The sequence below is a fragment of the Numida meleagris genome, chromosome 2 (genome assembly GCF_002078875.1).
Source record: "Numida meleagris isolate 19003 breed g44 Domestic line chromosome 2, NumMel1.0, whole genome shotgun sequence".
Lineage (NCBI taxonomy): Eukaryota > Metazoa > Chordata > Aves > Galliformes > Numididae > Numida > Numida meleagris.
Genome location: NC_034410.1, coordinates 30,120,446 through 30,130,808, shown reverse-complemented (window position 1 = coordinate 30,130,808; position 10,363 = coordinate 30,120,446). Strand labels below are relative to the sequence as shown.

The following is a 10,363-nucleotide window of genomic DNA, read 5'->3' as shown; positions in this document are numbered from 1 at the left end:
CGGGCGGGGTGGGCCGCGCCGCGCCGAGCTGCTCGACCTTTTGTGCAGCGCCCTGCCCGGCTGTCAGCGCGGGGGGCGGAGGTGATTGAGAGGGAGGGTCGCGGCTGGGGTTCGGGAAGTGAGGGTGCGTGAGTGAGCTCTGTGGGGCAGAGCGCGGGGTTGTGCCGATGTTCCCCCTGCGTGTAGGTGTTGTGAAGGGACTGGATGTGCCAACTCTGTGCGCAGGTGGGTGTGAGCCCGGGCAGGGGGCACAGGCAGGCTGCCTGCCTCGGATGGGAAGCTGGCAGGTATCAGGGTGCTTGGAGAACTCTGTCCCACTGTGGAAAAGGCCAGCACTTATTCATCACATTTTTCTTCTCTAAGACACGCGACTCCAGTAAACTCAGGATGAGCCTTTGCTCTGTGACTGAAGAACAGCATTCCACCAGCACAACAGTGAGCGGCCTGTCAGAGCAGTAACAAGTTTTACTGCCAGCCAAGCAAGGGTCACTTCGGCCTTTCATCCCGTGGTTCCTGTGCAGAGCAGTTGTTGGACAATTACTGAAACACACCTTGAGCAGTAGCATTGGCCTCTCGTCATGCAGGCAGAAGTGCTCCAGGTCTGAGAGATCTCAGTGTCAGCTGGTGTGTTTGGTGTGGAGTCAGCTACCAGACTGTTCCCAAGGGCCACATCGCGCCCTTGGTCCACCAGAGCCCTCTTCCCCTCCACTTCTGGACCAACATTGTTTTTTTCCACTTAGTCATGGTAGAAACGCTGGATCCAAAGGCCAGCTGACATCATTTGGAGCTTCCTGCTGGTTTGAACAGCACTGGTCTGCTCACAGCTGCCAGGTGCAAGAGAGCACTGTATGGATGGATGTTCCAGGAAACTGCAGATTCAGCGATTTCTATCCAAAGACAAAGAAACAGCCCCATGTTTGGGGGCTTAGTGGAGGTAAATTCCTCTGATATATGTTCTAAGCATCTCAGGCCAACATGACTTAAAACAAATGTAATGGACTCATTTACAACATATTACACAGTTTCACAAAAGAAATAAGGATCTTCTCCTGCTCAGTGCAAAGCTCCTGAAATTTCCTTCTAAGTCCCAATAGAGTCATTCTGCTCCTTCAGCTCATGTGTCTAAGGAACGTAGAGATGTTTCTGTTTGGCAAGGATAAATTAGTGAAAAACACATCCACTAAAACTGTCAGCAGTGAGCAGATTTTGGTTAGGGAGAATATCACGCACTGGAAAATATCCCAGAAAGCTGCATGCAGAGTAGCAAACAGGATGAGAACAAAGTTATTTACCAATACTAGCTGTGTTCCCACCAAGCATAGCCCTTGTGGTAACTTGCCTATTCTCTGTGTAACAAGGAAAGGAGTAAACCTGTTGATGAAAATATTGAACACCAGACTTCTGTTCCAAAGGGATGATGTGTAGTCCACTGAACTTACTCACTCTGCACTGTGGAGCTGACGAGGTAAATGTGTGTCCTCTGGTTAAAATGTGTCCAGGACTCGGCTGAACTCATGGTTTGTTCTTGAGCAGAGATCTCCTGTGATGGAGAGGAAAACCTGCCATGGGGAGAGAGGTGCTGACAGTCTTTCTCTTTGGTGGTACTGGATTTATGATAGGGAGAAGGTGCTCGGGTCGTCTAGAGCCCTGGGAATAGGGGTGGGGTCCATCCCGCCCTGCACAAAGTGACACAGACCTCAAGGGACAAAGGGCTGCCAGGGCAGGATTGGGCCTGCCTGGCTCAGCCACAGTGACCAAGGCACCGGCAGGGATTTCAGGCAAAAGTCTGTGCCTCTGCTGTGCCATTCTGCAGGTGTGGAGGGACTGGGGGCTTCACACCCCTTGTCCCATCCATTTGGAGTTTTGGAAATGGAAATGCACTGCTCAGCTTTGCAGAATCACCTTAGAAGACAATTACCGAAAGAGACAGCACTACGGTAGCATTTTATCACAATATAATGCAGCAAGAGACAAAAATAGAAGGGGCTCATTATTGTGGTTGATAAACATAGGCAAAGCACATGCCTGACCTTTCATGTGTACAATTAATTGTTCCAGCAGAAAGAAAATGAGTCTTAATTGTGTGCAGCTTCCTAGAGGATCAGCTGTGTGTGCCCCTCCGCTCTCGGGGAAAAAGGCTGTGAAGTTTTCCTGAAGGTTTCTGCTTTCCACCAGGTCAGGAAAAGAAGAAAGGAGGATCGCTGTGTTTCTCTCTCCCACCTCTGCCCTGCCCCCCACCTCCCAAGAAGAATATCGAGCTATAGTGCTATTTAAACAACCTCAACATTTTCTTCAGTCCCGTAAAACGGGCTCTTCCTCTTGCGTTTTCAGCGCTATTTCGTGCCTATAATAAGGAAATACTGTATAATGCTCAATCAAAAGCCGTTTCAGAGTTCAAGAGTCGGTGAAAAGCAGCAACTTAAACCCGCTCCTAATTTGACTGTCAAAGCACGTTGATAGCAGTGGGTGGTCACAGTTCGAAACGAGACTTCCCAGCCCCTGTATTGCTATCCAAATGATGACCGTGTACGTGGGCTCCGCAGGGCTCGGTCCCCGTGTGTGCTGGTACACAGCGCCGGGCTCGGGAACGACCCCGTGGGGGTGAGGGGGCATCGCTCCAGGACCGGCACCGTGGCCGCGGGACGAACCCAAAGCCTCTTGCCCTAGTGCCCGGGAGCAGGAGGTTTCTTTGGAGAACCCCCCTTGAAGCCCTTTTGTCCCGCTCTGCCCGAGGACTGATGTCCTCCGCACCCATCCTGCCGGGGGGTCCCGGGGCTCAGCGGGATCGGGCCCTTCTCAGCTCACCCATCAGATCCCTCCCGCAGAGCGTGACCATCCTAAACGGACCTCTTATCGATAGCGATTTTTAATCTCGAACTCACAAAGGAACACATTCTCCGTTCCTTAATAGAGCACAACGCCCATTGACTTCTATCCTATTGACTTCAATGGGAGTTTCGCTCCATTAAGGACTGCAGAATTTGGCCTAAACTGACCGCAATAATTTTGCTGCCGGTAATGGAGCTTCAAAGCCGTCTCTAATTAGCCGATGAGCAGGAATCGTTAAACATGCTGTACAATTCCGTCAGCTACGCGGGGGCTGCGGAGCAGCTGAGAAGTCCCGTTCAGTCCCGGGGAAGCTCAGAATTCAGCTACCGCTGCGACTTCTGCAGAGACAGCGTGGGGACGGGGTGTTGGACGGGACATTCCAGGTTCCATAGCTGCTCTGCTAGCGTAGAAACAGTAGAAAAGAAAGCACTAAAAAGCTATGGCAGATTTGATCACACAATGACTTTTTTCCTCCTTCGAAGATGCGTGAAAAAGAATCATTGTATGTGTTGCTGCTTCTATTTATCAAAGATCAGCCTAATTAGTTTTTTTTATCCATAACCCAGAGTACTCCTAACGAGTTATGCAGAATCCCACAGTGCCTCCGAGCCGCAGTTTGGGCTGCGCTCAGCTTCGCTGCGACCTGGCACCTTCCCGTCCAGCACGAGCAAACTCCGTCCCTTCGAACCGATCTCGGCTGTATGGGCACTTCCATTGCACGCCTTTCGTGGGCACAGCCCCCTCCTCGAATTCCGCAGCTGTACATCCAGCAGCGTGCAGAAATGCCCCGCAAAGACCGTGATTTAATAGCCGAGTTCTCAAGTGCTTACTAACCTGCATTTCTGCAGAGTCTATTACCTTTGAATTTGAATTTGGAAAACATTGTTTTCCTTTAGAAATAATACATTCGACTAGCGAGAATCGCGCAAAGGTGAAATACAGCAGGATATCTATATATAATTCTTAAATAGCATAATTTTTGAGGGCATTTCCGTATTATCTCGAAAAACTAACCCGGAGGAGAAGAGAATACTCCCGAAATCTCTATGCATACGCAGCGTCGCAGTAATCTGTTTTATAAAGAAATCTGCCTGTAAGTTTTGGTCAGTATTCTAGGCAAAATATGCTCAACAGATGATAGTGGAGATGCAGCCAGAAAACAACTCCAGCTATTTAAACTGCCAAATGAGACATAAAGCCGCATTGTAAAAATCATCTGGAAAACAGGTTTTCCTATTGAAGTCGCTATGTGTTAATTACTGTGATCTGGAAGAGCTCTGTATCTAAACGCCTGGAAGCCGACTTTCACCCCACATATGTAAATGAAGAAAGTGCTGAATCTAAGCCAGAGGGTTCATGTTCGGATTCATTTCCGTGCATGCCTAGACATTAATATGTGTTCATGTAGGGTTCGTACAGTACGAGGTGTTATTTCCTTATAAAGAAACACCAGGTCTCGCTTTCCATTCTCCTTACAAAATTATTCGCATTATTTATGCTACATTGAGCGATCTAATTTCTTCGTGATAGTCAGCTAATTGCTCTGGCAGGTAATTAGAAGCGGTTTACAACGCAAAGGGCTTTTGCGGTGCCCCTCGGATTATTAAGTTGCTCTGTAAATTATACCATATTTGCCGAAGAGAGCGGGGGAGGAAGGAGCTAACGATCTTTTGAGAAGTTCTTTTCCTGCGATCGGAGCCGAAACGCGTCCCTGTCCCCCCCAACACTTAAAAAAATAGAGGGAGGGGGCTTTGCCGGGGCTCGTAGTCGAATTATTCTAAAGCACGCGATCTGAAGCCCATTTTGTTCGTGCTCACTGGTCCAGAATAACTTGGCCATAATGGCCGGGAATGGGCCAGGTCTGCAGCAAGCTTCCTGCGCCGTGGCAGCATCCAGCGGGCATGTGGGAAAAGAATGGCTTAAATGGGGACATCTGTTCAGTGCTGCTCATCTCGCTCCTACAGCCAGGTCAGGTGAAGGGAATAACCTGCTCGCCACCTCGTCCCCTTCCCGCTGCCCTCCTGCCACCCCCCACGCCCTCAGCCCGCTAATCAGCTGCCGGTGTGGGGGAGCGGAGGGCGACCTAATTGCTCTGCCATATAGGCAAATTGCGACAGGGAAAGGTGGCGAGTACATTGTAAGAGGAGCAGTAAATATATCAATATTAGGGTCTCTCGAGTCAAATCGCGGAGGCTCCGCGCAAGAGGAGGTTGCCATACGCGCTCAGTGCGCGACCGCCGCGGACAGACGTTGCTGCTCACCCGCAGGTACGGCTCGCTCGGAGCCGCGGGGCTTCTCGCACTTCGCAAACGGCAGCAATGGCTTTGGTTTATTATTTTTTTTTCCAGACTGTCGCTTTTCTGTTGGTAGTTGGTAGAATATACAAATGAATAGATACATACGTTCGCGGAAAGCTTTCCTTTTCTCCTGCGTTATCTGCAGACGGATTTTTTTGCAGACCGTGTATTTGCAAGTGTCTAAGCACACCCACATATGTACAAGCACACACACACCGGAACGCACGTATGTACCCATCGTTACATACACCTGTACACAAGCAACAGTATTTCGGGGCACGAGCCGGCTCCATGCAGCCCAGTGGGAGCCCCCGCCCTGCTCTCCGATCTCTCGGACGGTCACTGTACGTCGCCACCCGTCTGTGCTGCTCATCCAATGATTTGAGCACATGTGTGGTTAAACCATCGGACACGGAGCGGCTCCCAGATTATTTGTAATTAAACACAATTCCCAAAGTAACATTTATCTTCCCGAAACTGCGATTGCAATTGTCAACCGTCTGGAGGAGACGCGGGGTAATCTGGAAACATTACCTCCTCTCCTAACGGAGCAGAATGAAAAGAAATCAATACCACCGAGGAGAAGAATTTAGTAGTTTTTAACTGTAAGTGGTGCCTGAGAGAAAGTGATAGATAACAAGAAAAGCAGAACGCGCCTTAAACAAATCTATTCGGGGCAGGAGCGGGGCGCGGGGCTGCGCGCAGTGCCTACGGGTGGCAGCGCCCGGTGCTCCCTGTCCCTTCCGCTGCTCCGGTACTGACGGGAGCGATAAAATATTGGGGGGGTTGGACAGGGGTGGGGGCAAAAAGGGAGAGGAAGGGGGAGATGCGGATGGAGGAGCACGGCGGCAGTGTAAAGAGGCGGGGGTGAAGGTGCTTATTCCTCCCCAGGCACGCACACTTGTGCACAGAGCCTTCGCCTATCGAGTGAAGAGGACATTGCGGAATGCCCCCCCAAAGCGCCCCGTCCCCCCTCGCCCCCAGCCCGAAAAGCAGCCAGGCTGCTCAGAGCTGCAGCGAGGGTTGCAGTACCTGAACACACTTTTTCAACGATGGAAGAATTAACTTCGGAACCCCGCACTGCAACGAACGCAGCACCCGCGCACACGCAAGGTCCGCTTGTGCCGGTGCCCGCTTGCCGGCTGCAGTCCGATGAAACGACGCAGCCGGGCAGTGGGGAACGTCCCAGGTGAACCGCAGCGGTGTGCGCGGTGGTTAATAACGACGTTAACCACCACTACTGCCCGCTAGGCACCTCACGCTCCTCTCCGGATGTTTGGTTTCACTGACGTGGTATTCCCCATCCCAGCCCGGCCAGGGGTTCTCTGTCACTCCTCGGTCGGGGAATGCCGCAGGTGACAATGCCAGGTGCAGGGGCACCGCCGGGCCCGGATCCCGGGGGCAGCACGGCCCGGGCAACGCAGGGAAGGAGCTCCCCGCTGCAGCCCACGGGAGCGGGGCCAGGAGCCGTGCGCCGGCCGAGGCGGACGGCGGCGACCCGGCGGTGCAAGCGTAACTACGCGCAGGACACACCGTGCCGCCTCCTATTAGTGACATTCACCATCCGGCGTGGGCAGCGGGCACTTCAATCCTTCCAGCTCTGCCTTTGCAAATAGGCAGCGAGACCTCTCCTTCCCCAAAGAGAAACCTCTCACCACCCCGCAAAGCTGTCTGCGGGCGGACAAGACCATGGAAGAAGCTCCATCCATCTCCCTGCGAGCGGAGCGCCGGGGGTTTCTCTGAGGAACCCCCCCACAGCCCAACCCCGAAGGGTTGGCGGAGGCTGCCGGCGCGGCTCAAGTTCGGTACTTGCTAATGGATATTGTAGGCGCAAGATGTTCGGTAGACTTGGGCAAGTTGTTCCCGGGATGTAAATTAGGTCCCAAAAGCTGTTGTCCAAATCGAAGAAACAGAGAAATTAATCTGGGAGACTATCCATCATAGGCTGTAATAAAGGGAGCGACACGGATGAGACAGATGATATGATTAAGGAGCTGTGGTCGTTTTAATTAACTTTTTGCTGTCCTGTAATGATCAAACTGGTCAACAGACCCGGTCAATAAGCATGTTAATATCAAACAAATAAAACCAGGGATGATTAAAAACCTCCTGGTTTATTAAATTTGAAATTCAAATGAAATTTATGCTGCAGATGCATACAGAATGCTAATAGATTGTAGCTTTATTGAGAGTGGATCCCACAGGTTTTCAAGAAACAGCGCGAACATTTATCTACTCCCGTACATTACACTTCAAACGGAAGAAAAAAAAAAGTTTTAATTAATTTCGGGAAAACCTCCTCTTGTTGGCTCCCCCCTCCTTCGCAAAGCTGATGGACCGCGCCCTTAAGTGCGATGGTCAATAAGGCAATACAAACCGAACCCTACGCCTTCTTAAATCCCGTGCCCAGCAGCGAGGGATGCACGGGGGGAAGGTGGCGGAGCGGCTCACCGCTCGCAAAGTTCAGCAGCTGCCGCGTTCCCAGTTTCAGTGAAACTCGGAGCGGCAGGAGAATGCCATTGACGGCACTGCTGTGATTTCTGTTCAGTTCAGCCTTTTTCCTCCCTCTGTGTTGAGCTCCCTCGCACAAACTCCCACGACTATTTTTACACCGAGTTTTTCGCGATTCCCAGCGCGGCGCTTTTAAAGGAAAAGCGCGCTGAAAATCCACAACTTTCAATCCTAAATTAAAAAGCCGGGGCGAGCCTTAAAGCGAGCGTGAAAGACCCCGAGTGAGGGCACGCTCCAGCCGGCCGCGTGCGGGCAGAATGCGGAGCCGAAGGGAAGAGCCACCCGGAGCGGCTCTGCTCAAGAGATCCATCAGCAGCGCCGTCCCTGCGCGCTCCGGGGCTGAAAGGGGCGCGTGTCGGTCTCTATACGGAACCCGGCACGCCGCAAAATGGGATTTTCTGTGCCTCTAAAATGTAGCGCTCGCGATGCTTGTTTTGCTCTTACGCTTTCTGATCTATGTCTTAATAGTTCCTCCCCACCTCCAGCAGATAAAGGAAGCGGAGGTAAAAAGTTAATAAGCATTCATGCAAGGGAGTATCTCCGGGAAATGTTCTTCCCCTCTTTGCGGGTGATAGTATTGATTAAATTAAACCCGAAATTTAAACAAGTGTGCATTAGGTCTGTAAAATGAATATCATTATAGAAGGAGACCAAAGCAATGAAGTTAATTCTTTTTTATTTGTTAAACGGAGTTCCCTCCTTCCCCCACCCCTTCCTCCTCCTGGGCTGGCCCTGTCACGCCTTCTCAACAGGCGAAAATCAGTCAGAGAGAAACGCGACATTTATGGTAACCGTCAGCCTTCAGAGAAAGAAAGCAGTTCATTAATTTACTTCGCTCTTGCTTCAAAGTATGATAATGTACGGTACCCCCTGATCAATAGATATGATGTACAGTCGATATCCCCTCGGAACCGCTCGAGGGGATGGGAAAACTGCCCCCGAGATGCGTACGCACCGCGGGGTTCGCTGCTGGAATACCCGGGCCGGGACCAGCCTCGGCTGCGGGGAGGCGCCGGGAGCCCGGCCCGGAGCTGGGGACGGGGGGAACGGGAGAGTGAGGACGGGGCGAGGGGACCGGCGGAACAATGCTCCCGCTCTCCGCCACCGCTGCGAAAAGATCCAAGCAACCCCGCGCACACCTCGAAGGGCTGGGAAGGGGCGGCGGGGACCAACCAGCCCGAGCGAGGACGGTGCAGGGCCGCCCTTCCCGGGGCTGCGGGGCGAGGGGCGGTGTCCACTCCGTCGGGGCCCCACGTGGGGCGAACCGCTCCGGCCGCGAGACCGGACCGAGCCGGGCCGAACCGAACCGAGCCGTGACGCGCCGAGCCGAACCGGACAGAGCCGAGCCGAGCCGAGCCGGGCCGTGCTCGACGGCGCTGATGACCTCACGCAGTCACGTCGGCGAGCGGCGCGGCGGGGCCGGGGATTGGCTGGCGGCGGCTCAGCGGCACTTCAAAGCCGGCGAGGGAGCTACAATTGTGGTGGAATGGGCGGAACTGAGCATTGTATTGCACACCTCTAAAAAAACACTGCCTCTGATTTATCAATATAAAAAAGATCCTCTGAGAGGAGGGCACTTTTGTGTGATGGCAACTTCACTTCTAGGGGTGAGTCTAAGGATTTTTTCTCTTGCTGGTTTAATTAGTTTCTTTTTATTGTCGATTGGAGGGGGTTAAAATAACCCCTGTCTTGACCGGGGCTATCAGTCTCCTCTTTTGAGCCTTTTTTTTTTTTTTTTTTTCCCCTTTCATTCTTTTTTTTTTTTTTTAAACTTAAGTACAAGTGAGTTTCGGAGAAAAGAAAGAGCGAGAGGGGGAAAAGGGGCAGAGTCACTTTGCAGCGCAGGAAAAGGTTTAAAGGCATTTGTAGGAACAGCCCCCAGCGCCCGGGCTGCGCGCTGTGCCCGCACCGCGGCCTTTCTCTGCACATGTGGCTGTTGGAAGGGAAACCTCAGCACCGCCGCTGCTGTCGGGCGCAGTTTCTAATTTGCAACCGAGTGCGGCTTTTTATTTCCCTTTAAAATAACACAGCCCGCCGTGTCCAGCAGGTATGTTGAACTTGTGTATACGTACAGATGTGCAGACATTAAATTTATGTATATATTTAGTTATGGTCGGTACGTGAGGCTCTTTAAGGAAGCCTTTTCAATTTTATTTTTTTTTAAATGTATTTATTTGATAACCCGGCGCTTCACTACTTACGAACCCCCCGATCTGCCCCGAGGACCGGGAAGCGCCAGGTTCCGGGGAAGGGAACGGCACGAACGCAGCAGCCGTCGGGCTGGTAGCAGCTTTTAAGCTGTATCAAAGCTGCGGCACCAGAAGCAACTTTTCCCTCTCTTTTTCCCCCGAGCTCCCGGGGCAGAAGGACCCGCAGCGGATCCGCGGGACCCGGGGCCGGGCCGGGGCGGCGGGCGGGCGGATGGCGGTGGCGGTGCAGCTCGGTGCCTGACGCCGGCGGGACGCCCCCGTCCCCTCTGTGCCCGCAGGAGGAACCGCGGGTTGGCTCCACGCCGCTGGCCATGCTCGCCGCGACCTGCAACAAGATCGGCAGCCCCAGTCCCTCGCCGTCCGCCCTCTCGGACAGCGCGTCCTCCTTCGGCAAAGGCTTCCACCCCTGGAAACGCTCCTCCTCCTCTTCGGCCTCGGCCGGCAGCTGCGGAGCCGTGGGCTCCGGCCTCCCGGGCTTCGGCGTGGCGGGCGCGGCGCGGAACGGCTCCTCGGCGG

At 53.0% G+C, this 10,363-nt stretch overlaps 2 protein-coding genes and 1 long non-coding RNA gene across 3 annotated transcripts in view; all 3 read left to right on the top strand.

Annotated features, from left to right (window-relative positions):
• The window catches only part of LOC110394539, a 5,753-nt gene extending 166 nt beyond the window's left edge, over positions 1–5,587 (top strand). Inside the window, exons 2-3 of the long non-coding RNA XR_002435705.1 lie at positions 364–1,465; positions 2,059–5,587. This is a non-coding gene — a long non-coding RNA (uncharacterized LOC110394539). The remainder of the gene's footprint in view (positions 1–363; positions 1,466–2,058) is intronic.
• Positions 8,418–10,088, top strand: LOC110393069. The gene is made up of 2 exons (XM_021385494.1): positions 8,418–9,244; positions 9,990–10,088. Exons 1-2 carry the CDS (start codon positions 8,723–8,725, stop codon positions 10,086–10,088), a joined length of 621 nt encoding a protein of 206 aa, XP_021241169.1. The 5' UTR covers positions 8,418–8,722.
• The window catches only part of SP8 (Sp8 transcription factor), a 3,090-nt gene continuing 2,662 nt past the window's right edge, over positions 9,936–10,363 (top strand). Inside the window, 2 exon segments of the mRNA XM_021387776.1 lie at positions 9,936–10,356; positions 10,359–10,363. The exon segment at positions 10,359–10,363 is cut by the window's right edge and continues 2,662 nt beyond it. Coding sequence (XP_021243451.1) covers positions 10,159–10,356; positions 10,359–10,363 — 203 coding nt within the window. The 5' untranslated portion in view covers positions 9,936–10,158.